The sequence below is a fragment of the Opisthocomus hoazin genome, chromosome 1, assembly GCF_030867145.1.
Source record: "Opisthocomus hoazin isolate bOpiHoa1 chromosome 1, bOpiHoa1.hap1, whole genome shotgun sequence".
Classification (NCBI taxonomy): domain Eukaryota; kingdom Metazoa; phylum Chordata; class Aves; order Opisthocomiformes; family Opisthocomidae; genus Opisthocomus; species Opisthocomus hoazin.
The window spans coordinates 155220915-155248435 of NC_134414.1; the positions used below are offsets into that span (position 1 = coordinate 155220915).

Sequence of the window (27521 nt, forward strand, 5' to 3'; positions counted from 1 at the left end):
CAGAGAAGCTTCCCTGCCACAGAGAATGGAACGAAGACTTCTGTGTGCACATGGTGAAGTTTCTACGGTCTTTTATTTGCAGTGGATCAGAGAGGATGATCTGTATTAGTCTTAAAGATTATTCCAGGTCAATGGAAAGATTCCCTTAAACTTCAGGGGCTGTTGTGTAAAAGGAAGAGAGAAATGCCTAGCACCAATAATGACCGATGAAACAGCAGACTGTTTTGAGTGGGGAATATGTACATATACATATAATTCATTGGCTTACAGGAGAGAAACCACAGCATACTTTTGAGTATTTCCCATCTGAATTTATTTCCTCATATCTTAACAAACATAACGAACTGAAACATGGAGCTATTTATTTTCCGTTCCGCCATAAAAACGATACATTACTTTGATGCCCAGAAAATACATTAAACATTCATTTATTAGTGAGACTTTCATTATATTATTACATAAGCCTTGGTTTGGTGCATAGGAAGTGTACAGTTTAACATGCTAACTTTATTACCAATTTAAAAAATGTATGGAACTTCACTCTATAACAGACAGGATATATAGGTCTGAGTTTCCCCTTCATTGCTGAGTACAGATGAGACTGGAATTAAGCAATATGGCTTATCCTTGTAACAGGTTAATTTCAGTGAGAGGTATTTGTTTAATTAGAATCAACCATAATCTTACAATCAAATAATAGGTACAAAAAGGAGTATTTTTTAATATGTGCAATAGCTTGTTAGTTTCTTACTACTTCTAATGCCTTTTGCACTTCCTCCTGGAGCTGTAGCTGAAAGGCGCTTTTTACATTTCTAGGCTAAACTTTTCACAAATGCTTAGCAATTCTGGGTGCCTGCTCAGAGTTACCCTACTGGGGCCCAAAACCGGGTATTTGGCACTTTCTGTCAATCTGACTCCTTCAAGGTAGTTAATATTGAGGTGAAATTTCCAATCCTTCCCAAATTTCTTCTGTCCAAAGATACCATATATTCATCCCAATGAACCCTATTTTATTCAACATCCTCAGTCGCTTGGTTATCCGGCCAAGGAGCAATAGTTAAGATCTGCCTAAACATTTAGAAAAGTTTTCAGTTTTACCAGGCAGCTGAGCAATTTTACACACTACTTATTTATACGCACAACTACATCAGGCTCACTGAATTTGCCCCACCCTATGTCTAATCAACATAATAGCTTGTTATTTGTCTTAAACTATAAACCAAATATTTAAAAACAAAACAAAACACTATTGGATTTTACAAACAAGTATATGACATAATACTTTGTGGTAATTACTCAGGTTGGAGCGGCTTGCTTGTCTGGGATTTTCCGTGCTCTCTCAGAACCAGTACTCGGAGACAAAGATGTGAACGTTGACGATGTTGCGATGAGACACCACGCCACCCATGACGTAGTTCATCTCCAGTTTCAGGATGGCATGGAAAGGCCCGACAATGGGCCTCACCTGGCGAACGACACCTGTTGGGACAGAAACAGGTTGCTGCGATTAATGAGACGATCAGATGGGTTTGGGTAAGCTACACTCCCCCTTGTTCTCAGTACAGCTGACGGAAAGTTATTTTATCTGTTGGATCCATGAACAACTTGCAAGGAAGCTTGCAAAATAAGAGTAAAATACAACTTTTGAATCAAAATATCTTGAAGAAGATCTAGAAAGAGCACTAAAGTACTGCTCATGGCAGAAAACCTATATATTTCGAAATTAGTAATATATTTTTTACCTTTTATTCAGAAATACAAATCCTGTAAGCAGTCCACGACACTGCTTTTTAAGTAGGATGTGAGGAGACTTTCTAGGGTAAGCCAGCGCACACGCTGCCCCGAGGAGGACATGAGCACGCGCACCTGGGAATGCCATGCAATTTCTGGTGCTGTGCTGAAAACTGCTTTTCATTTGGAACAGTAGAAATTATTTGTAATGCAGCAGTAAAATCAACATTATCCCTCTGAACATCAGACGACACTCATCTGTAAATTGTTGGTATGCCAGATCATGGATGGACAATTCTACTGGAAGCAATGGGAACAAAAGCAGGGGAGATGAGTGAGGAAGGGGGGACTATCACAGCTTCTGTTCCTGTGTCGTTCTTCCCATGGATGGTGGCTGTCCCCTCACCAACATCAGGGCTTGACAATGAGGAATTGGCACGGGAGAAGTGAGCTTTGTCTTTTAGGGCTCTAGTCCTTTGGTTTGTTCCACATGGAGGAGCCCCAGCAGGACGAGGACTGCTGGGGGGTGAGCGTGGTGGGGTCCTCAGGGGGGTGGCGGGGCAGGGCTTCTCCAGACAGGGCTTGGCCCACCACTCCAGCCAGGCAGCAGGGCAAGCCAGGGGGACAGCCAGGTTCAACCAAGTGCCTAGATCACCGGGCAAGTTCGTGATGATGACACTGGGCCAAAGTCAAACTGTGGAGGCAACGTGTGGGTCAGGGTCCAGAACAAGAGGAGGCTGTGATGGAGCTGGAGACCAGCCCTCTTCCAGCACTGCTCAGATAGGGACTGAAGCTAAAATGAAGCTCCTGGCCTCTGGGCAGGGTGTGGGAAAGGACCCTGGGGAAGCCCATCTGGGCCATGAGGTCTTACCCGTGCCTTGACACGATGTGGTTAAACAGAATAGGCTTACAGCTTCAGACCTACACAAAAGAAAGTCAACAGGAGCTTTGCCGTGGACTCCAAAGGCTCAGGATCAGATAACAATGATGTTCTCACTTCATGGGCTTTTTCTAGGTGCAGTGTTACAGAGCAGGGAGCTCCTGAACAGCTCTCATCTGAAAGGATGCGTCCAAAAGATCAAAATCACGTACACCCGAGGTGCACCAGCAGGTACAGGGAGTCTGGTGGAGACCCCCCTCCTCAGACACCTCCTTCTGACAGCTGACTTATCTGACAGGACATTTGATTCAGAAGGAAATACACACTTTAACAAAGGATTATTCAAGATGTGCTCCTGCTGCATGCTGGGGGTTGGGTTTCACAAGCAGGCAGCACACCAGCACCTTCCCAGAGCCCCAGCCCAGCTCCTGCAGCAGCCCCCTACGAACACACCGGCTTGAGATCTGGTGGGAGAGATAGACGTGTGCTTATGCGGGCTGTCAGCACCTTTTTCTAAAGCAGTGATGACGTTACAGTTCTCTCCTGTTTAAATACTAACCAACATCAGCGTGCAGTGAAATGGCAAACTTTTCACCACATCCATTTCGCTTGCCATATTTGATGAATATACTTTTTAAGCATCCTTCCCCCTACAATTTATATGTACTTACATACATTATATATATACTTTTTTTTTTTTTTTTAGTTTTCTTGGCTACACTCCTGCACCTTATAAAAATGACTGGGCTTGGCAGATGATATATTGAAAAAGAAAAGCCTTGCTAAAATTGCCCTCCCTTTAGGGTAGCACTTAAAGCATTTTGCTAGCAACACATCACATGATTGCAGGCACTGCTTTAACTGAAACACACGGCGCTGGAATCACTCAGAGCTGGCAAGCTGTCTAACACAGCCTGTTAGCAGCTCGTGCAGCCATCACCAAGCCTCAGATGGCAAAGGCTGCTCTTTCCATTTAGCGATCTTTTGATAGTGTTCTGCATTTTCTTGCTCTGCTCTACTAGAGTGGGATTGCAAATTGTGCTTTTTTCTGACGAGACGCAACTCTACTCAAGATGGTTTGTGCCAGAGTATGGCACCTATCCATACATTATTGACGTAGCACTCAGAGAATCACAGAATCACAGAATAGTAGGGGTTGGAAGGGACCTCTGTGGGTCACCCAGCCCAACCCCCTGCCCAAGCAGGGTCACCCAGAGCAGGCTGCACAGGACCTTGTCCAGGCAGGTCTGGAATATCTCCAGAGAAGGAGACTCCACAACCTCCCTGGGCAGCCTGGGCCAGGGCTCCGTCACCCTCAGAGGGAAGAAGTTCTTCCTCATGTTCAGCTGGAGCTTCCTCTGCTGCAGTTTGTGCCCGTTGCCCCTTGTCCAAAGCAGTTAGGAACTTTCTCATTCTTGTTTGGATGCATTCTGCTAACAGGCAGAAAAAACCAGAACATTTATTTGAAGGTGGAACGGGCAAACACGCTGTGATCCACGTGGCAGTAGTTTTCCACGGTCTTCCTGCCGTTTTAAAATCAAACCTAATCATGGTCTGAGCAGCGAGTGCTGCACATGTTAAGACACCTATATTGAAGCAAGAAATTGAAGGAATGTACAAAGAAACACAATACTCTCACTATATTTATTTATCCAGTTTGTTGTGCCAACGTCCTAGATGATCACAGAATCACAGAATGGTGGGGGTTGGCAGGGCCCTCTGTGGGTCACCCAGCTCAACCCCCTGCCGAAGCAGGGTCACCCAGAGCAGGCTGCACAGGACCTTGCCCAGGTGGGTCTTGAGTATCTCCAGATATTCTGAAATGATCCTGAAATGACCACCAGTGCAAAAGAGCTGTTTCCCTTCCTCTCCTATTAAATAAACAGGGTGATGCAGCGGGGTGGGTTTGCACTACAGCATGTGTGGAAGGATGCAGTCATTCCAGATGGGCAGAAGAAACAAAAAGATTACGAAAAAACCTTTAAAAAACCCAAACCTTTGTTCTCTACTGGTCAAAAGAACATGACAGGTTTTCAGCTCTGGGCAGATTTACTTTAGCTTTCCATTCTTGGGGGCAGAAGTGCTAAAACGGGAAACCTGAGTATTTTTCTCCACCGAACGACAAATGTGGGTGGGAACCACGCGATAGCAAAGCTGCTCAGAGCCTGAAGCCTGGCTGCACACTTCTCCAGTCCCCAGTGACCCTGTCGCAGTTGTCCCAGAACTTGTCTCAGAAATGTGGTTACAAGGCTGCCTGCTGTCACGTGTCACTGCCTCGTGATGCTACCTAAACCTTCCTTCTCTACTGGACAAAAGAACAGGACAGGTTTTCAGCTCTGGGCAGATTTACTCATCAAGAGCTTTCCATTCTTGGGGGCAGAAGTGCTAAAATGGAAAACCTGAATATTCTTCTCCACCAAACTGAAAGATGAATGTGGGCGGAAACCATGCAACAGCAAAGCTGCTCAGAGACTCGGACCTGGTACATGTAATTCACACACATGGCTCCACGAGTCAGTCAATATCTCCAGAGCATTTAGCACAGGACACGTCTGAAGATGCCATATGTAAGAATTCTGGATGTTTCTGAGCGACGTGGGTTTATCATTTACGGCAGCATTTGCACAAACATGTTGTTCCACTGCGCTGTTTGGCAGGCTAATGCCGGGTCCAGATTTGTGGTCTGGCATCCTTCAGCATTTATAGCTGAATATTAAGTATAAAAACATACTTCATAGTAATGGGAAAATTACAATTTTTAAATGTACTGAAAAGTCAGGAAATGTAGAAATTAAGCAGCTGCTTTTTGATATCTTTTCTTCTGGTCTAAACCCAAACTAGCTGGATGGAGCCACTTAGATTTGACAGGGGGGTAACTGCAGATTGGGACCAGGTCCTGGATCACTGTAGCAGTAGGCGCTGTCCTGTGAGTCACTCTCTGTAGGATGCCAGGACAACCGTGGTGTTGCTCATGGAATGACCTGAAAACAGAGCGCTCTCAAATACCACCATCAGCTGGTCCTCTCTGGGACCAAAGCTGCAGGCTCTGCAGTTGGTAAACGGGGCGAGTTTATTTAAGCGAGTTCACCCAAATCCTTTTCCAACAAAATTCGATGTGAGCTAGGTTTGCATTTTGCACAAAAACAGCCAGGAGAATATTTGTCTATGTTAAAATGGAGTGAATTACTGACAATAAATGAACAAGGAGATTCGCACCACTGCCGAATCCCAAGCGCCAGGCAACCTCGAGCATCTCTGTTGTCCTGCCTACGAGCACATCAGTGCAAGCAAGCGCTCTCACCCTCCGGTCTGATGTGCTGCTGTTGGTCTTTATACTCTTCGGGTCATAATCTGTGACCCAGCAACAGGACAAGGGGCAACGGGCACAAACTGAAGCAGAGGAAGTTCCAGCTGAACCCGAGGAAGAACTTCTTCCCTCTGAGGGTGACGGAGCCCTGGCCCAGGCTGCCCAGGGAGGCTGTGGAGTCTCCTTTTCTGGAGATATTCAAGACCCAGGTCCTGTGCAACCTGCTTTAGGTGACCCTGCTTCGGCCGGTGGTTGGGCTGGGTGACCCACAGAGGTCCCTGCCAACCCCCACCATTCTGCGATTCATTCATTCCCCTCTGCACTGCCCTAGTGAGGCCTCATCTGGAGCACTGTGTCCAGTTCTGGGCTCCCCAGTTCAAGAAAGAGGAAGAGCTACTGGAGAGAGTCCAGCGGAGGGCTACGAGGATGATGAGGGGACTGGAACATCTCCCCTACGAGGAGAGGTTGAGGGAACTGGGCTTGTTCAGCCTGGAGAAAAGAAGGCTGAGAGGGGACCTTATAAATGCTTCTAAATATCTGCAGGGTGGGGGTCAGGAGGATGGGGCCAAGCTCTTTTCAGTGGTGCCCAGTGACAGGACAAGGGGCAATGGGCACAAACTGAGGCACAGGAAGTTCCGTCTGAACATGAGGAAGAACTTCTTCCCTCTGAGGGTGACGGAGCCCTGGCCCAGGCTGCCCAGGGAGGCTGTGGAGTCTCCTTCTCTGGAGATATTCCAGCCCCGCCTGGACAAGGTCCTGTGCAGCCTGCTGTAGGTGACCCTGCTTCGGCAGGAGGGTTGGACTTGATGACCCACAGAGGTCCCTTCCAACCCCTACGATTCTGTGATTCTGTGATTCTGTGACCCAAACAGACTCGACCTACAGAAAACCCTGTGTGTCACAGGCCAGGCAGACTGCTTCCCATCAGCTCACCTCTGTTTGGTTTTGCTTTCTTGTTAACTGAGCAGAGATGTTATTACACGTCCCAAATCTGCTCGGGTATCTTCATGGTTTGCTGACCTCCTTTGAGAAAACAACGCGGAGACTTCTTTTCCTCGCACACTTCGCCCTCATTGCAAACAGGATGCCCAGAACTTTTAAAGCACTGTAATTAATCCACTGAGCTGCTCTCTCGCCCTGTTTCTTCTTGATTTTGTCTAAGGTAAAAGCATGTTGCCATGTATAGTGAAGACATTAACCTAAATAATATATAATACTTATTTTCAAGTGAGAATAATGACAACAACCAACAGCCTTAGAGCCACTGTCACTGGATTACTGAGGCTTTGCTTATCAAAGAAGATGGGATAAATAAGACAGCAAGGTTAATATTGTTAATCTTCCTAAGCCTTTCAGCAGAATTTCTATTATTGTAATCAGATGCCACAGGTATTCTTTGGCCTGTCTGTACCTCTTTAAGATATCATTACATTTCTCCGCTTTGAAATATGTGAGACCCTCAGGCAATTCACCTCTGTGTCTGGTTTCTGCTTGCATTTTTGCATTAGGCAGCTGATTTGCTAAGAAGCTCCATTTTAAACTTAGGAGAAACACTGCTGTTTTGTTACCACGTTAACCCATTCTGGAGGACAAGTCCCTGTGTTATCAGGTGTTCAAATGTTCTCTCCAGAAATCCGGACTCCTGATTCTGACTTCTGTGCTAAGCTCACCGCCCGGTATGCCGAAGTAGCACTTGCAAAACTCTTTAAAGTACTTTTTTTACAAAACCTTCTCTTCCTTTTTTTCCGCTGTTAACCACAAAATCTGCAGCAATTACAAGTAAAATGAATCTAGGTCATTGTGTTCCTTACACCTCTTGCTGAACACTGCATTTGCGTTTTCTCTAGGGAAAGTTCCTCTAACAGGGATCTCCAAGGTTTGCCAGAAAGCAAAGCAGAACCGAATCACAGAATCACAGAATCACAGAACATTTGGGGTTAGAAGGGACCTCTGTGGGTCACCCAGCCCAACCCCCTGCCCAAGCAGGGTCACCTACAGCAGGCTGCAGAGGACCTCGTCCAGGCGGGTCTGGAATATCTCCAGAGAAGGAGACTCCACAGCCTCCCTGGGCAGCCTGGGCCAGGGCTCCGTCACCCTCAGAGGGAAGAAGTTCTTCCTCGGGTTCAGCTGAAGCTTCCTCTGCTTCAGTTTGTGCCGAAGCAGCTTATTTTCACACTACCACTAGAAAAGGCTGTTTTGGGTTGGTAGAGAGGATGCATTATGTTCTGTTTTCTGTTCCAGAGGTGAAGGTCGCAGGATTTTTTTACCGGGATTGATTCTTGAGTCTAGTCAAAGATTTGAATCTGTATCGTCATAAGAACAGAGTACAGACATGAGCACCCATTCCTCAAAAAGAGAGCCTCATAGAACCTCAACTTTTAAGGGACCCCACAAAATCCAGCTGAGCAGCGTTAGCGGAGCAGGCCAGGAATGGGAGGCTGAAGGGAGAGGCAACAGGGACCGCTGCTCACCGGGGAGCTGAATCGGACGACTGCTGAGGAGGGGATGTGCTGAAGCAAACCTCTGGGCTCACTTGCATATGCATACACCGACATATGTATTTGTGTATATGTAAACAGTCCAAACTACTGCCAAATCAAAAGTCGTTCTTCCAAATAACCTGCGAGCTACGCTCAGGAAAATACAATGAACGCAGTTATCAAAAATGTGATCAATTCCCCCAATCACATTTCGAGCTTTGTGTTAATTAACAAGCACAAGAGCTCTTTTCCTCTTCCCACCTTCCCAGCTTTTGCCCCGTACACGGGGTCACAGCTTTATTGTTTTGTTCTGGTCATCACACGCCAAAGGACAGTAACAAAACTACATGTTTTTTGTTCCCCCCAACCCCTCCTTGGTGCTCACAGCAAGCACACAGTCTCTTTTCTGGGATTCTTTTGGCAAGTTAACAGAGAGACAGGGATTTTTACTATTAGTTGAACGCCACAGCATTGCCCCTTTTTCTGTAGTGTAAGACTTCACACTTGACATTATAGGCAGGTACTATTTTAGCCAGTTTTTCTAGGAATCAACAATTCATTTAGGAAAATTTGCTACTTTTTTTTTTTTACATTGTTTAATTGTATGACCTGTGGTCAGCTAAAAACTCAGCACAAACTTACGAAACTTGGGAGGGATAGTGAGGAGTTACTGAGAGAGCATGAAGTGGTAAAAAGAAGAACAATCCACTTTTCAAAATCTTTAAACTATAGTTAACATATTAATCCAGTCCTAAATAGAACAAAAACCATCTTTTTATTCATTTTACTATCTATTTTAAATAAAACACTCCGTAAAAACTGTTTAAAAGAAGAAGAAGGGGATATGTATTTGAAATACCAAAGGCAGACAAACAAGTCTGAGCACAGCTCATTGTTCGCTTTCCTTTCAAAATAAGCACACACTGCTACTGAATTTTTGTGTGTGTGTTTGCATCCTGGCCATGCATTATTAAAATCAACTTTCACAAATCAGAATCTAATAGGACAACTAAGAACTAGCCTTCACTCACTCAACTGCAAGTGGAACTACTGACCATATATTAAAAAAGGAATGTTTGGCATTAGCTACTATTAGCAGCAACTTGGTATATGGAATATGAGATGAATTATTGTGTGCAATACGGCTCCATAAGACTGTTAATATCAGCTCCGTTGTAAAATGCAGCCATGGGCAGCAGAGGGTCTAAGGGCTGAGGAAAGCGAAGGAGTCTCCTAGGACCTTCTTGGTAACTCTGACGAGCGATGATGTTCCTTTGCCTCCGATACACAGCCCGTTTCACTGGCTGCCTAGCTCCAAGGTCCCCGGGCCATTTCTGATCAAGTGCATGCCAGCAAGGCAGGCAGGAAAGCAGGGTTGAAAAGCTGAGCAGGGTATGAGGCTTAACAGGCGAGAGGCAGGAATACATACTAGGGCTGAAAAATGCCTAGCTGACAGTTTGGTAGCAATACACTTGTTTCTATTCCTCATAAGACAAATAAAATCCCATGTGAGATGCATTAGAGCCCAAGCAAATCATTTTTTCCCCTAAATTTTGTAATCCTCGGGCTACAGGTCTGATTGTAAGCGAAAGCTATAGTCCATCACAAAATGTGCCCCGTTTGGAAAAATCCAGAGGAAGGCTTTTGAAGAGAACACGCTATTACGTGGTGAGAGACGTAGAACTTTCGGGATGAGCTGCTAGTGACACCTACGAGAGAGAGATTTCAATGACACAAAAAACACCTCACCGTTTTTCCTCTAGCTATTCCCCTTGTGCTTTAAATGGATACTTGGAACATGAAATGATTAATTTGGAAAAATTCAAGTACCAGAGAACGTGGTGAGAGCTGTGGAGCTGGAGCCTAAACTGAACTGAAACTCAGGTAATTTATCGGGCTTTATATTAACTTCCAAATAACCTCAGCCTACGTTCTGAAGTCCTACATTTGGCTGTTCCTGGATCTCTGTTTCCCCACAGAAACCACTCTGGTCCTTTTTGCAGCCTTGTAGAGAAGAAGAGTCCTATCTGCCACAACACAACACCTTTTTTAAGTAATAGATCTTTAGGAATCACAAAAATAGCCTTTAAATGGTCTGTTAGTCTGTGTCAGGCCACAGGTATGTATGATTACATACAAAAAATGGACATAGGCTCTCCACTAATGTTAGTGAACTTCTTTAATCCCACGCAGACATCGCAGTAACGAAGCTGAGAGGTTATCCTCTCAGTCTCCTGGAACCGAAAACCATTGCATGGCTACTCAAGAAAAGTAGCCCAAAACACTGGCGTGCTAGCGGCAATGTGCGGTGAGCAACTCTTTGTAGGGGAAAAGCATGTTTATGAGTTTCCCTTAAGCAATACAAGAAGACTTGATCTCCTCATGTTAATGCAAGATCCTGGACTATAATTTTAATTTTGCTTTTATCCTCAAGGTCTCTTGCTTTATACTGCTGGCCAAGATTTTCAAAATTAAGAGTAAACATGTCAGATGCATCAGTGTTACTGAAGAGCCTAGTCATAGTTTCAAAAGAGGTGTTCAGGCAATTAGGATGTTGAGGACTAGGGAAACGGTTGTTGCAGTGGCTATTTTAAAAGGCAAAGTTGATAGGATCATTCCAGAAATGAGCAAGAGAAAAAAAATCCAGCCACGAATAAATGCTTCCTTGGATCAAACCATAGACAACGAGTTGCAGCTTAGGCTTGAATACCAGACGATCTCAGTCTACAACGTGTAAATACACATCTACAGTGTGAAGCCAAAACTATACAGCCAAATTGGTTTTTGGCTCTGTAGACCTCAACTCAAAGAAGTCATGTTAAGATTTGTAAGAAAAAAGTTTTTCAGTATTCATTACAAGTACACAAAGTTCATCAATAAGGTTGAAAAATAATTCACATCCTGGTCACAAACAGAAAACACAGGTTTTAGGCTATTCATTTTTTTTTTTTCCTGTAAAAAGCTTTGGGGCTCTGCATATATTAAAGTTTAATTAAATTCCTTTCCTAAAGGCTGCTCTTTATTCCAAAAGGTTATGCCAAAGTAATGATTTTTTGGTGCTTAAATTGCTCTGCCAACATAGTTACTAGAGTACTTACTGCCCTATACCATGCCAGGGGAGAAATGAATGAACCGCTGGGTAATTGCTTAATGTATCCTAGCTTTGAAAATCTAATGCTTCAAACACTGCACCACAGGGAAAGTCTTCCTGCAGTTGGGAGAGTGAAAGCTGCAACGTTTTTCCTTTCATAGCAATCCCATCCTACCATGTTTTCAACATCACTGCAATCCAGAATCAGAATCACAGAATGGTGGAGGCAGCAAGCACCTCTGAATGCCATCTACACAACCCCTGGCTCAAAGCAGAGTCGCCTGGAGGATGCTGCTCTGGGCCATGTCCGGTCTGGTTTTGAATGTCTCCAAGCATGGAGACTCCACAGCTCCAGGCAACCTGTTCCAGTGTTCAACGACCTTTACACTAATGGAACGAAGTTCTTTCGTATGTTTAAATGGAGTGTCCATGTTCGGTCTGGTTTTGAATGTCTCCAAGCATGGAGACTCCACAGCTCTAGACAACCTGTTCCAGCGTTCAACCACCTTTACACTAACGGAAAGAAGTTCTTTCGTATGTTTAAATGGAGTGTCCTGTATTTAAACTTGTGCTCACTGACCCTTGTCCTTTCCACACCACGGAGAAGAGTCTGTCTCTGCCTTCTTTACTCCTCCTCATTGCATTGATCAGATTCCCCCTGAGCCTCCTCCAGGCTGAACGGTCCCAGCTCTCTCAGCCTCTCCTCATATGACAGATGCTCCAGTGCCTTAATCATCTTCATCACCCTTTTCTGCACTTTCTTCACTATGTCCATGTCTTTCTTGTACCAGGAAGCCCAGAACTGGACACAGCACTCCAGTGGTGACCTCACCATTGCTGAGTAGAGGGGAAGGATGACCTCCTTCAGCCTGCTGGCAACGCTCTTCCTAATGCAGCCCATTAGCTGCTTTTGGCACAAGGGCATATCATTAGCTTATGATCAATTCGGTGGCCACCAGCACCCCCAGGTCTTTCTCTGCAGAGCTGCTTTCCAGCTAGTAAGCCCCCAGTGTGTACTGGTATGTCGGGTTATTTCTGCCCTGGAGCAGGACTTTGCATTTCCCTTTGACGAACCTCATGAGGTTCCTGTCAGCCCATTACTCCAGACTGTCAAGGTCCCTCTGAATGGCAGCACAACCTTCTGGTGTGTCAGCTACTCGTCACGGTTTTGTTTCCTCTTCAAACCTGTTAGGGTGCACTCTCTCCCATCATTCAGGGCATAAATGAAGAAATTGGCCCCAGTATTGATCCTTCAGATACACCACTGGTGACTGGCTTCCATCTGCGCTGCTGATCACAACCCTTTGAGCTTGGCAGTCCAGCCATTTTTCAATCTACCTCACTGTCCACTTACGTAGTCTACATTTCCTTCGGTTGCCTATGAGGATATTAAGGGAGACACTGTTGAAAGCCTCACTAAAATCAATCTAAGCAACACCCACTCTTCTTCCATTGTCCACTAATCCAGTCATCTCTTTGTAGAAGGCTGCCAGGCATGATTTCCCCTGCATAAATCCTTGCTGACTACTCCCAGTCACCTTCTTGTCCTTAGTATCTTTGGAAATGGTTTCCAGGTGGATTTGCTCCATCACCTTCCCAGGGACTGAGGTGAGGCTGCTCAGCCTGCAGTTCCCTAGATCCTCCTTCTTGGCCTGCTTGAAGATTGCAGTGACATTCGCCTTCTTCCAGTCCACGGGAACTCCTGACCACCACAATCTTTCAAAGGTAATTGAAAGTGGCCTCACAACGACAGCGGCCAGTTCCCTCAGCACTTGTGAGGGCACCCCATCAGCTCCCACGGACTTGGGTATGTCCAGTGTGTTTAAATGTTCCCTGACCTGATCTTCTTCCACTGAGGGTGAGTATTTCTTGCTCCAGACCGTCCTATTGCTCCGAGGGCCCCAGGACTCCTGAAGGCCAGCCTTATCGGTAAAGAATATGGCAAAGGCGGCATTGAATACTTCAGCTTTCTCCATGTCTTTTGTCACGAGGTCTCCTGCGCCATTCAGAAGCAAGCCCACATTTTTCCTAGTCTTCCTTTTGCTGTTGATGTACTTCTGGAAGCCCTTCTTGTTGCCCTTCACAGCAGTGGGCTGTGCCTCCACAGGCAGTCTTACAGACATTATGTTCCTCCAGTCCTCTCCAGTTCATGACTGTGCCTAAAGGCACAATCTAGCTGTCAAACTGCAGGCATTTCCCAGACCACCAGATGTCTGCTGACTTCAGAAAGTTAATGTACACCTTAGATTCCTCCATCTCTCAAAAGCTAAATAATCCTTTTCTTTTTTTTTTTTTTTGTGAAAGCTATCTATATTTCTCTCAATTATTCGTGACAATAACAATGTAGGCTCCTGCCATGTGTTTCTCTATATTCTGATATAATCTGTTTTATTAATAAGTGGCTGCTCTTTGCAAAATGAAATATTTCTTGGTAATCATCACTGCAGGCATCAAATCATATACAGAAAAATAGCTCTGAAGATATCATTAATCCTTGAGCTGCCACACCTGACAAACATAAATACGGTTAAAGGATTCAGAAAACTCATTAATCAAAATACAAGTACCGAAATAGATTTCCTCTTGCTTTGAAGTATATTGACCTCATAACATTGTGAATTAGACCTTCCTTCAAGTTTGATGGTGAACACTTCATGAAATAATAGATCTGGAGAATCAAGTTAGAGTTGGGTGTTAACAAGGTTTCCATGCTGGTGGAGAACTGCTTCTCAGGAATGTGGCTGGCTGCACATAGCTTTGCTGAAGTATCTGGGGACAGGATTTTCAAAAAACACGTACCTCTCAAACGTGGACCTCCCAGACCTGTATTCAAATTCCTAAGAAAATGGCCTAATTTTAAACTTCATAAACAGGGCTCCTAACGACTTGGGCGGGTTGGCGCAGTGCTGACCGCAGCGGCACGTTGTCTCGGAGCAGGCAACAACGCCTGTGTCTCTAGAGCGACTCAATAACCGCTGCCCAGCAGCACAGCTCAGAGCTGTACTGTGTCCTCCTCCGAGAGGTCTAGAAGAAGATCAGGGGTAGGGCGAGACACCCATCAGAAAAAGAGAGTAATGCAACAAGGTGGGCCTGCGCCTGCGATCGTAAGCAACACCTTCTGCTCAGATCTCTCCCGTGCTCAGAGCATCTACTGACCACAGTAATCATTTCTAAGCCACGTGAAGACAAAGCTCTCCTGTAAAGACTGTCCAGACAATTGTGTCTAAAACTCTCCAGGTACTCACACCCTTTCAAGTTTCCACCTAGGGTACAAGTCTTAGTTTAAGTTTAGCTAAAATTGAATCTGCTTCTCTTTTTGCCTTTCGTTTCACCTCTTCAAGGAAATTACAGTAGAGGACTTACATTTCAGCCTGAAAAAGGATCCTTCTGCCTTATTCAACAGATCAGACATTTGGGATTCAATTTATTATAAATGCTATCCTTCAACCACTCAATGAGGTTTAATTTCATTAACACTTGGGCTTCTCTAGAAAGCTTTGATTGCTGAAATGCATCAAATAAAGAGGCAATAAAGAGGCCTCATGGTATTAATACATTTTTGGCCAGAAACAAATGGTAAATATTTTCAAAGCTATTATCTGTCATGTTGGATCATATGGAGCCTTGGTATTATGAAAGAATTAAAAACAACCTTTGATTTTACTGAGGTTTGGCTAGTTTACAAATACTATGATCTTTATTAAGGATACCAAATAACTTCAGAGAGATGTGCTCTTATCTTGGTTTGGCAACTTGAAGTGCTTTCAGATCTTGGGTTTGCCTTCCAGCCAAACCTCGCAATGGGTTTTAATGTTGACAATGCTGCAAAATCACTCATACCTAAAATGCAATAACGATACTTGAAGTAGCCTCATTAAAAAATAGTTTCCACCATAGATTTTTTAATCCTTCCTGTTCCACCTTTGAGAACGTGACATGCTTTACGTAGTATAAGAACCTTACATATTACAAAAAAAGGTGGAAAAACTTCAAGGCTGACTGGCCAAAGTGTGCAAAATCACATGTAGCAGCTTCCTGATACTTTATTCCCACTATTTTATTTACAGTGGGCTTAGTGTTCATCACGGTACATCATCACATACACGCAATTTAATAAGAGTGGCTTATGTTACCCTACCTGTCCCACGACCACATTATTCAGTTTCAGCCAAGCTTTGATAGAGTAGCATATCCACGACACCTGGGCAATGAATTATTGTAACCCTAAGCATTTCTTGGCAAAGAACCACATCATGGCACACAGCACGACATGGCTCTGTGATTCAGTTTACCATGGAAGAAAAAGTAGCTAATCCCGAGGCTTTGACGTGAAAGCCCTTACATAGTCGCTCAGTCATCACCTAGAGGCAACAGTTCTGCTGGTATTGTTAGCAGAACTTCTGATGAGGGAAGCTTTCTGAATCTTCATGTGCGTTAATCCCTAACCAAATTCTCAAAATAAGGCTGAAATAAGGGGTCACTTCACCACATTTGACCCCTTTAAAAATAAAAGTTAGGGTGTTGGTTTTTTTTTTTTTAGTGAGCCATACATCTGTGCATCATACTGGGAAAGATTTACGATATGCCTTGAGTTTCTTATCGTCCGTCTCCATTTTCATAGGGTCTGCGGGCACTACTGCAGGAATGAGATGCCTGCTATCAACACACAGACTCGGGAGCAGCAGCAGAAGCAGCTGAGTGAGTCACAAAAATATTTCACACTTGGAGATCCTCAGAAAAGCAGGTCTCCAGCTACTCTAAACTGTTGCAAAGCACCTCAGAAGGCTGAATCCACACAGACACCTTGCAGAGGAATTGCTATAGTTTGTTTCTCTGGGCACTGGGTTTCAAATCTGATTTTATTTGTTCATTTTTGTAGTATCTCAGCCCACTGTGTCCAGTTCTGGGCTCCCCAGTTCAAGAAAGATGAAGAGCTGCTGGAGAGAGTCCAGCGGAGGGCTACGAGGATGGTGAGGGGACTGGAGCATCTCCCCTACGAGGAGAGGTTGAGGGAACAGGGCTTGTTCAGCCTGAAGAAGAGAAGGCTGCGAGGGGACCTTATAAATGCCTACAAATATCTGAAGGGTGGGTGTCAGGAGGATGGGGCCAAGCTCTTTTCAGTGGTGCCCAGTGACAGGACAAGGGGCAACGGGCACAAACTGAGGCACAGGAAGTTCCGTCTGAACATGAGGAAGAACTTCTTCCCTCCGAGGGTGACGGAGCCCTGGAACAGGCTGCCCAGGGAGGTTGTGGAGTTTCCTTCTCTGGAGATATTCCAGACCCGCCTGGACAAGGTCCTGTGCAGCCTGCTGTAGGTGACCCTGCTTGGGCAGGGGGGTTGGACTAGATGACCCACAGAGGTCCCTTCCAACCCCTACTATTCTGTGATTCTGTGATTCTGTTTAAAATGAATACCAAAAACTGCATGCTACGTCATCTGACCCAAGGACCCTCGGCGGTCCCCTTCCCTGTTCCCTGACTCAGTCCACTTCTTTCCCAAGCTGGTGGGTTTTACACTTCACAAAACTTTGTCAGAGTTGCAGTGTGATTTATTTGTCTGCTGGCTTTATGGAAACTGTAACCGAAGGTGGTCTGTGTGAATGTTTTTATAATACACTACACCTTCCTACCCGAGAGGCGAGCTGAACATTGATCAAGGAAGAGTGTCTGATTAACCAGATACTTGCAATATGCTGGAGTGAAATTTGGCATTAATAGGCTCTTCCACCAGAGCACGAGACTCCTTCTCACCAGAAAAGCACCTTCAGCATTTCTCAGATGTGAAATGAAAATTCACCTCCTGCTCGAGTTGCTTGTTTGCCTCCAGAAGAGCTCTCCAGCCTGAAAATTTTTTCTGGAGGGGAGGGAGGGTGTTGAGAGATTGGACTCCTGAACAGCGCAGTCATCAGCATCCCGAAAGGGCAGGTTCAGGCAGTAAATCCTGAATGGCTTCTGGGCACCCTCGTCTCGAATGTGTAGCTGCTAATTTCGACGGGGCAACCTGGCATAGAGAAAAACCTCACAAAATATTCTTTGCTGAGGGGCTCCTCTTGTGAAAGGGGCAAGCCTAGAACAAAAGATACTGAAAGGGACTGTGTCTTTTTTTAAAGGAAGGCTGCAAGACCCTGTCGAAAAACCTGCTGAATTATGTCCCTGCTCTGTGTGCTCACGGTGAATGACCGGGCAGCATCGGTTTTGTGTTGCCAGCCACCATTGTCACTTCATGCTAATGACATTACAGCCATGACAAAAGGTGGCTATTGTTGCTTACCTTCTAGGAAGGGTATCCACAAGGGGACACAACGTATGTGCTGAAATCCTCGCCCCTGTGAACGGCGGAGCTCTCCTGGGCGCCCTGGCTCTACCTCGCCTCCGTTGCCCCACGGAACAGCAACTGGAGGTGAACTGCGACTTTCAGCATCGTGGCTGTGCCAGAAAGCCCGGATCAGTCTGGGGATCTCATCATGCTAAATACTGCAACAAATGCAGGGTAAGAGCCAGCCGGCCTCCGGCCCAAAGATAAAGAGCCCAGAGCAACAGAGGATAAGGGAGAAGGAGGGAGGAATGGGAAGGCACTTGCCCAGCACTGCAGAGTGGGACCAGGGACAAAGTTCAGAACCAAATCTTTTGCAACCCAGTGACTCTGAATTTAACGTCAGACCAGACAAACATTTGCACGTCAGACTGTGAAAAGACACAGTGAATGGCCAAACTACTGACGAGATACAGAAATATTACCCCTGTGCTAAGGACAGTTTTCCCCAAAAGTCAAATAAACCTCCAGTTTCCTTCTCCTGCCCCCAACCAATACGAGATCCCATGAGTGCACTTTCTGATGGTATCTGTTTTTGTCTACCTTCTGATCATTTTTCCAAAGTCCCTCCCCAGCCTCTGGAACATACTGAACGATCATGACACCACAGCAGAAATCAGACTACTAGTAAATCCAGTAAGTATTTGAGACACTTTCTGCAATGGTTCAAAGGTAACACCATGAACTGTCACACGTGTGAAAGAGGCTGGAAAGTCAGGGCAGAGACGGCAGTGAAATCCTTGCAAATACCAACAGAGAGCAGTACCACCTATCTGTAAAATTATAAGCAACCGTTGATATCGGTGTATTCAAGCACCAGCAAAACACCCCTGAGAAGTTCTATAGGTACAAGTGAAATTTTATAATTGCATTGGCTCTGGGTGTTTTTGATAAGAATAGTACCATTCTGCTGAACAGGCAAGAATATATGCTTAGGTTAGTATAAAATGCACTACGGAAGATTTCAGCCTATCCAAACTACTTTTAGCTGTATTACGACTTTTTAAAATCTTCCTGAAGTTTACCAGACTACAAGGGGGTATTACAGTCACCTAAGGAAATGAATGCATAGCTGAGGGGGAAAATGTTTTATAGGATCTGATAATACCTTAGGCATTGATAGGACATTTTTGTACAGGTTGAAAATGCATTCTTCATTTTTCGCTGACAGCTGGTTAAAGGAGGAATGCAGTGAAAAGTCTATAAAAGCTTTAAAAAAATAACTGGATAGGTCTGCACTTCTGTTTTTCTCCTGCCCTTGCTAATAAGCGATGTGCAGTTGCTAACAGTATCTTTTGGATTTGGTGCCACCTTGGCCTGTAACCACATCAGCCAACAGCGAGTCTACAGCGCTTCTTGAACCAAGAAAGAACGGGGTTTCACAGCTCTTTTTAATACAACAGGGTAGAAATATTGGAGGCAACTTTTTACACTATTCTTCTTCTTCAGCTTGCGTGAAGTCCATGCACTGCCACTGCAGCAGGCTGGCTTTTGCTCCTTCTCTGCCATGGGAAGATACTTTCTGGAGGTCAGCATAGCAGTTTTGGAGTCTGTTCTTAACTTCTTTTGGCTCCTCCACGTCTGATACTGGTGGCCATTGATTCCCATTTGATATATTTTCTCTCCTTGATTTTGCAATATTGTCCTTGCCACTTTTTTCTCCTACCTTTGTGCCCGCTCCTCCTACATCTCCTTTGGGAGACTGTGTTCTTTCCTTTTCTAACATTCCCTGGGGCAGCTCTTTCCTCTGGTTCTAGTTTCTTCTTTTTCCTTCCTCACAACCTGACCCTGTGCACTCCCATCTCCTCCTGTGACCTCAGCTGCTATCTCTCCATCAGCAAATCACAAAACAGCCTGATCAGCCACTCTCCATCCAATCCTACGTATTTCTCAGCTCCACTAACATCTTCTCCTTGATGTCTCCGTGTCAACTTAAAGGGATAATGGCTAAAACTGATGACCTGAGTCTCTTCAGTCCACAATTCTGTGTCAGTGTTGAAGCCCTCCCTTTCCTTCTCCAACTCTACCTCTAACAGCTCCTCCCACTCTCTAAACCTTTACCAAAAGAAACATGTACTTTTTCACTTTTTTTTTAGTGTTGCACTTCTGAGAGCATCTTGTTGCTTTCCATTCACACAAACATAGTTTACATGCAGGTCCTTCTTAAGGCGTCATCTCTCTTCTTGTTTGTGACAACCTAGCAAAAAACTGTTTTATTAACAGAGGACCCCCTGCAAGAGCATCTTCACTGATTTGCCCTTTCTCCTCTTCATTTCCCAGTGCTCCTTCCTTTGTTTGAATCTCTTCACTGGGTTCCGCTGCTCCGACATGAAGTCAAGGTTTATCACACTCAGCTCTTTCAATAACACTAGTAACTATTTTCCTGCTTTGCTCTATATGCTCTTATGCATTTCATCTCTCTGAGCTAGTCCACCTCTTTTATTTAAAAAAACCCCTCTCCTGTAGAGGTTTTCTATCTTTTCTCTTGTAGAGAAAATTTGTCTTGTAGAGAAAAGATATTTGGTGATCTGATTTCCATTAGCAGATAAAATAGCTTTGTTACTCTGGTCATTTCTCCTGAAATATTATAACAGAATGAAACATGCTTATTATTCCTTTTACCTGTGCATCTGTGATTTATTATCAGAGTAAATGTATTCTTTCCTCTGCAATATAGGCTTTAAAAAAAGGTTAAATAATAGGCTACACAGATTCACGAGGCGTACGTCCATCAGTGGTTCGTCAAGCATGATGGTCCAGGTGTGCTCGCCCAGAAGTGCATAAACTGAAGATTGCAGGAAGCTGGAACGTTATACTTGGAGAAAGATTCCTGTATATCTGTCTGTTACTGGCCCATATGTTGGACACTGGTTACTGGGCTAGCTGGGCATTTGCTCTGCTAGCGTCCCTATGTTACATCCCCACAGTTCTTATGTTCCTATAATTTAATGGGATAACCGATAAGTCTTTCTAATAACCAATAAATCTTTCTGATATTGTCTATGCCCTTGGTCTTTTTCCACCTGTATACGAACCCTTCTCCGTTCTTTACAAGAGGGACTCACTTTGATAACTCCTGTGAACTAGGATCCCATCTTATTTATTTGTCTTCAAAACTTCCCAGCACTTCAATGGGAACACCTAACATTCTGATTATTAATAACAAGAAAAACGATATTATGATGAGAGCAGCAGAATCGCCGCTGGCAGAATCATTTGCAATCCTAATTTCACACATACAACATGCTGTCCTGAACCTCTGCCCCTCCAGGTAACATCAGCTGGGGTTTTGTTTTGTTTTTCCTTTTCCAATTCTCCTGCAGGCAGTTTACTTTGCAGCTTCCATCCATTAATCTCAAAGTACTTTTATATAGAGGAATTAATTAAGACTCTTACATACAAGAATTAATTAAGACGGTAGGAGGCATGTTTTATCAGCTCCATGTTGCACATGGGGGAACTGAGGTGAAGAAAGAGTTGCCCAATTCTTTTGCAGAGCTGGGAATGTACTTCGGCATGTATCATATCCTCTCAACCTGGCGTATAAAAATATCCTCCCTCTCCTAACCTTGTGAGGCAGATGTCCAGTCCACCAAGTAAAACACCATTGACATGCAGTCCTGTTCTTCAAAATGGAAACGCTTCCCTCGGGCAAATATCTTGGGCAGTCAAATTTCTCAACACGTCCTTCTTTCTTAATTCAGACAGAAAGAAGCACACAGCACGAAAAGCAAACTACTGTAACTGCTGTGGGATCTGATAACATTTATACTCCCCTAAAGAATCAACCCAATACCTGAAATCTGTAATCTTATCTTCCTGCTTTAACAGACTCTCCCTCTTTCTCAGCATTCACATGTATACTTCTGTTTGATAAAGAAAGAAATATAAACCTAATGACTTATGATTTTTATCTACAGTTCATAAAACCTCTGTACAGCTGACGCTGTACTACCACGCTTCCGAAATGCAACAGTGCCACCTCCAGCTCATGCTAAACACGAATTTTCCACAAACCATCAGTATGGAAGAAGCGCAGCAGCGATTTTTCTTTTCACCCAGACAAGTCCTGCTAGAAAGCCCAGAAGCAAATGTATAAACCTAAGCAGAAACTGCACCTTCACATACTGAAACACAGATGTTCACTGGGAGCAGTGGTGCGTTATTTTCATAAATACACATTAAGAAAGAGCAATCAAATGCAACTTTTTAATACCTGGCATATTCATTCTCCAAGCATGAGAATCACAGCACATCCCCCTGCCACTGCACTAGCAGCTCACACTGGGCAGAGCAGCACATCAGCTGGGACCTGCTCCTGCCCTGCAACCTTCACGTAACTTGCCAGCTACTCCTGGGTACGTTGGGTCCCAGGGTGAGAGCCAAGCTACGGTATACACTGGAAATACATATCTGTATGCATGTATGTATATATACTAGACATATATACATGGTATGTCGGGTCCCAGGGTGAGAGCCAAGCTACAGTATACACTGGAAACACATATCTCTATGCATATATATATATATATTAGACATATATACATGGTATGTTGGGTCCCAGGGTGAGAGCCAAGCTACAGTATACACTGGAAATACATATCTGTATGCATGTATGTATATATACTAGACATATATACATGGTATGTCGGGTCCCAGGGTGAGAGCCAAGCTACAGTATACACTGGAAACACATACCTGTATGCATATATATATATATTAGACATATATACATGGTATGTCGGGTCCCAGGGTGAGAGCCAAGATACAGTATACACTGGAAATACATACCTGTATGCATATATATATATATGTTAGACATATATACATGGTACGTCGGGTCCCAGGGTGAGAGCCAAGCTACTGCATACACTGGAAATGCATATCTGTATGCATATATATATATGTTAGACATATATACGTGGTATGTTGGGTCCCAGGGTGAGAGCCAAGCTATGGTATACACTGGAAATGCATATCTGTATGCATATATTTATATATTAGACATATAGACATGGTACGTCGGGTCCCAGGGTGAGAGCCAAACTACGGTATACACTGGAAATGCATATCTGTATGCATATATATATATGTTAGACATATATACGTTGTATGCTGGGTCCCAGGGTGAGAGCCAAGCTATGGTATACACTGGAAATGCATATCTGTATGCATGTATGTATATGTACTAGACATATAGACATGGTATGTTGGGTCCCAGGGTGAGAGCCAAGCTACAGTATATACTGGAAATACATATCTGTACGTATGTATCTATATATACACACTAGATACGCTATACACATTACATACTGGACACAGTATGCATCATATCCCCCCAAGGGCGCTGCTCGGAGAGAAGCAGAGGGTTGTGTCGCAGCCCCTCGCCGCCATGCCTCCTCCCTGCCAGGCTGAGACTGTAAAGCAAATGTCTGTGTTCCAGTCTGAAGTTTCTGCTAAACCGCAGCATTTGGTAGATCCCTTTTACCCTCAGCAGAAGTATTTCTTTAAAACTGAACCAGTATTTATTTCATTAAATATTAAAACAGGTAACAGTTTCAGTAAATTCAGTCCTGATTTAAAAATGTTGTTACTACCCCAAAATTGGTGCAATGCTGTTTGAACAAGAAAGAACAGTTAATTAAATTTACAGTCTCTTTGCTGACACACTACATATTTTATATTTGGTTTGATTATAATGGGCAAACCTCATCATTTTAAAGCTAAGCCATTTGCATTTGTAATTAAAACCAGTTCTGAAAAAAGTTAAAATACTTCTCAAATTAAAGTTCAGGCCTCTGCTATTTTGAATTAAAAATTATCTGTGACATTAGTTCAAATTACATATATTGGACTGGAGAATATTAAATCAATATAGGCTTGAAAATCAAGGTGGGAATTAATTCCTTGAGCTAATTTCTTTGACCTTGTTCTACAATATTACTGAGAGAAGAAAGTAAACTGAAAACACTCTACTCACCCACTGTCATACCATCCATGTAGCGCTTGATGATATCAAAGGAATCTCTTAAATTCCCTTCTGTTATGTCAAATATGATATCTGCCTGGTTGGCCGGATATGTAGGTGTGATGGCACGAAGAAAAATAATCTCTGCAAATAAAGAGTATCACAGACTGTACTGAGAAGTATTTGAAAACATCACTGAAGAACCCCACAGAATTTGATCCCAAATGACTTGTCCTCAAGGCCGGTGGAGGACACCCCGTTCCCCCCCACTCCCCGTTTGCCCTTTAAAATTGAAAGAATAAGATCTGGGAGAAGGGAGGATTCAGATAAGTTTATTTTTTCCTCCTGAACCAAAATGCTATTACTTTTAGAGTCCAGAAAGACCCCTGTTAGAAAGCAGCCAGACTTCCAGCCTGTACCCAGAGAGGACCACAGTGAGGATCCACAGGGTGGGCAGTGGAGGGGGACCAAACAGATAAACCCCTGAACTCTGATGCCCTTAGGCACTTACACAAACTATTGCCATTATAAATTACATATTCCTTTTGAGTACTGGAGGAAGGGTTTAGGTTTAAAAGAAAAAGTGAGACTATTTTTCAAGCCCCTTGTGACGGAGGTAAGTATTATTATTCTCATTATTATCCTTGCTCTGCAGATGATTAAACTAAACCATGGGGCTGTAAGAATTCACCCAAGGCCATGCACTGAATTACAGTTCAGGAATGTCTTCTGGGCTTTGGTAGTACTCTCAGATCGCTAGGACTCATCTCTTTTTATTAAATCATGAGGATGGACTAATGAGGGAACGGTTTGGGAAGCACCCTGGGCCAAATCCTCAGCTCTGCTGCCAATACACCTGGTGAAGCTGAAAGGCTGCGTACGGGAGCAGAAGTGGCTATGGGGCATTCCTCCATTCCCTGTGAAGCAGGGCCAGCTAAGGCCCAAAACAGCCCTACACAATCTACAGCAGCTCTACGCAGCCACGTTACTGGTGGCTAAACTGTTCCTATACGAACAAGGACCGGGACGTCTCCTGCCCTACTCCTTCTGCCCCGTACAGAAGCGAAGCATCAGCTTTGGCTTTCATTTCAGACAGCTCTCTGAGATAGCGAGGCTGAGACTCTGGGTGCATCAGAAACAGGGATTTAAGATCTTTAAACACCCTTCCAAAATAATCTTCCTTTCCTCCATCCTCAGCGGTGCTCTCTGTCTGCACCACACCGTAAGTTGCAGAGCAGCTCATCCCGCAGAGAGGCAGGGCTGAAGGAGCCATCCCACCTAGGGGTGTGGAGGCAATCCCCAGTGAATCACAGAATCACAGAATCATTTTCAGGTTGGAAAAGACCTCTAAGGTCATCAAGTCCAACCATCCGCCCAATAACACCATGCCTGCTAAACCATGTCCCGAAGTGCCACGTCTACACGTTTTCTGAAGCTGCCATGGAATGAAGACAAATGCCAAGGAGCACAAACTGGCTCTCGATCCGTTAGTTTATACGTGCCCTAAGCAAACCGAGTGCGATCCTTATGAAACCACAGGACTTAAAAACTCGAAGGTACTGCAGAGGCCAAAGGAACTAGAGAAATACATGAGTGCCCATGAGAGTGCAGCATCTGCGGCTGGAAAACTCACTTTGGACGGCTGGACAGTCACTCACTTGGATGCTTTTTGAAAATCTTGGCTTAAACACTTTCTGTCCAGTCCCTGGAATTTCCCTTCCTTTATTCTATATTTTAAAAAACAACGCTTCTTTTTCTCACAGGTCAAAAATAGGCAAATCACAGTACTAGATAGTATATTCAATATAATACATTTTTGTGACTAATGTTTGCATGTAGAGAAAGGCTATATTCTTGGAACAAGTCACCCATCAATAGCAAACAACAGACCATAAACAGATGACAGAAATACAATGATGAGCACCCACTTTCTATGGCAAAATCTGCAAAGAGGGGAAGAAAAAAGTCATGGGGCACACAGCTATTATGTGAGTAAACATAGTAAATGGGAATTCAGACTCAATATTTCCTTGGACTGGGAAGCTGTATGAGTTAGAGCTCAGAATGACTGTCTTTGCCCCATAAAATTAGAACTCCTAGATATTGAGGGTTTTAATTAAATGAATAGTACACTATAATTTGGAACTGTGCAAACATTTTACCGCACCGGTAGCTAGTCTGGCTTTAGGCAAGGATTTCCGGTGGAGGTTTTATATGTTGTAGTCTATTAAATGGAACAAGGAACAAACCACTTACCTTCAGGTCTTGTAAATTCTCTGAACGTGGGCAGTGAAATGACAGTGTGGGAAATTGTGTGGACTGGATCCAACACACAGTTGACATCATTTGGTCGACAAGACTTAATGCAACGGATAGTGTCTGTCTTTTCCAGTCTGACACTAAGAGAAACGAGAGAGAGATGCACATATATCCTGAAAATTAATTACTTGGTGTTTTGCAACCTGAGGAGCTAGAAACTATAATTGATATAAGTGTTCATTCTTCACTATAAAACTTAGAAAAATGCAGATCATGAGAACTGCTGGACCACTGATAAATCTGGCTTGCCTAAGAGTTGCAGTCAAACCCCCCTCAAAGCCAGTTCTTCAACCCAGGTGTGGAAGAACAGGGAGAACTGCAGTGCATAAGATGTCATGTAAAGTTGCTTTCCAAGTACAAACAGGACTAAACAACTCGATCCGGACCCTCAGCTGCAGCGCACTGGTGTGGTCTCACCCATTTCTGTGGAGCTACACTTCTTTGCACAAGCCTTTTGCTACTCCATGCGGTATCAGTCACATAAAGCAGAAGCAATTGTTTCCATTCTGGAAATCTGGCAGGAAATATCTGAAGGGCCAACTTTCTTTCACAGTTTTCAGTGCAGCAAGAGCCAGAAAAGCCTCTCCTCAGTCTTTTTTTTCACATCCCCCCTTCCCATCTAAACTGAGAAAACAGAGAGGAATGGAAACTGGGGGAGGAAAAAAGTTTAACCGTGTTATTTAAAACCTCAAAGATTGAATTCTGAGTTTGGGGAAACGGTCAGGGTCATTTCATATTCCATCTCAACCAGCTGCTCATTCGTCCTTGAAAGTCTATTAAAAGTTAAATGACTTCTTCTCACCCTTGTCCACTAGAGTGAATTTAAAGTCACTTACAGTTCAAGAACTTCACACAATACCCAGTCTGTGCTCGTGAGAGATGAAAGGGCTGTGCTGGGACTTACAATGTGACTAAGCCCCACAAATGATCTCAACTTTGACCTGCCCATTTCTTCATATTTCTAAGTGGAAAAAAGAAAAGACTGCGGTGTCAGAGGGAGGGGGGGGGAATGAAAAGATTAAAAGGAAGAAAAATTCACTGAGCAAAAGGGAAACAAAAATGGAAGTTTTAGTTTGTCAGCTACCTCTAGAAACAAAGGATTCTTGCTCTCTTCAAAATGTGCTACCGAAGTCCACACCTACAAGCCATTATTTTTCAGATGTTCAAAGGGACTTTATGGCTGTACTAACGATAAATACACCAGTAAGTTCTTATTATATGCTACCCACATTTGCTCATCAAAGAAAACAAAGCCAAACATGCTGATATTGTATGAAGCTAAAATAAAGATAAAAGAGAAAACATGAATCAACATTAAGGAAATCATGCTTCAACAGATGTGGACTGGCATAGGCCATGGGAAGGCAGTGAAGCTGGGTTAATTCACACCAGCTGAGCCTGCCTTGTTCTTCTCACTCTGTAGTTGATGTTT

General features: G+C 44.0%; 1 protein-coding gene across 2 annotated transcripts in view; it reads right to left on the reverse strand.

Annotated features, from left to right (window-relative positions):
• Positions 1 to 302: 302 nt before the first annotated feature.
• Positions 303 to 27521, reverse strand: part of FBLN1 (fibulin 1) — an 82638-nt gene continuing 55419 nt past the window's right edge. For both annotated transcript variants that reach the window (XM_075442656.1, XM_075442672.1), the window contains exons 15-17: positions 26027 to 26169; positions 23783 to 23914; positions 303 to 1479 (exon numbers count right to left, since the gene is read on the reverse strand). In XM_075442656.1, coding sequence (XP_075298771.1) covers positions 1340 to 1479; positions 23783 to 23914; positions 26027 to 26169 — 415 coding nt within the window. In that variant the 3' untranslated portion in view covers positions 303 to 1339. The remainder of the gene's footprint in view (positions 1480 to 23782; positions 23915 to 26026; positions 26170 to 27521) is intronic.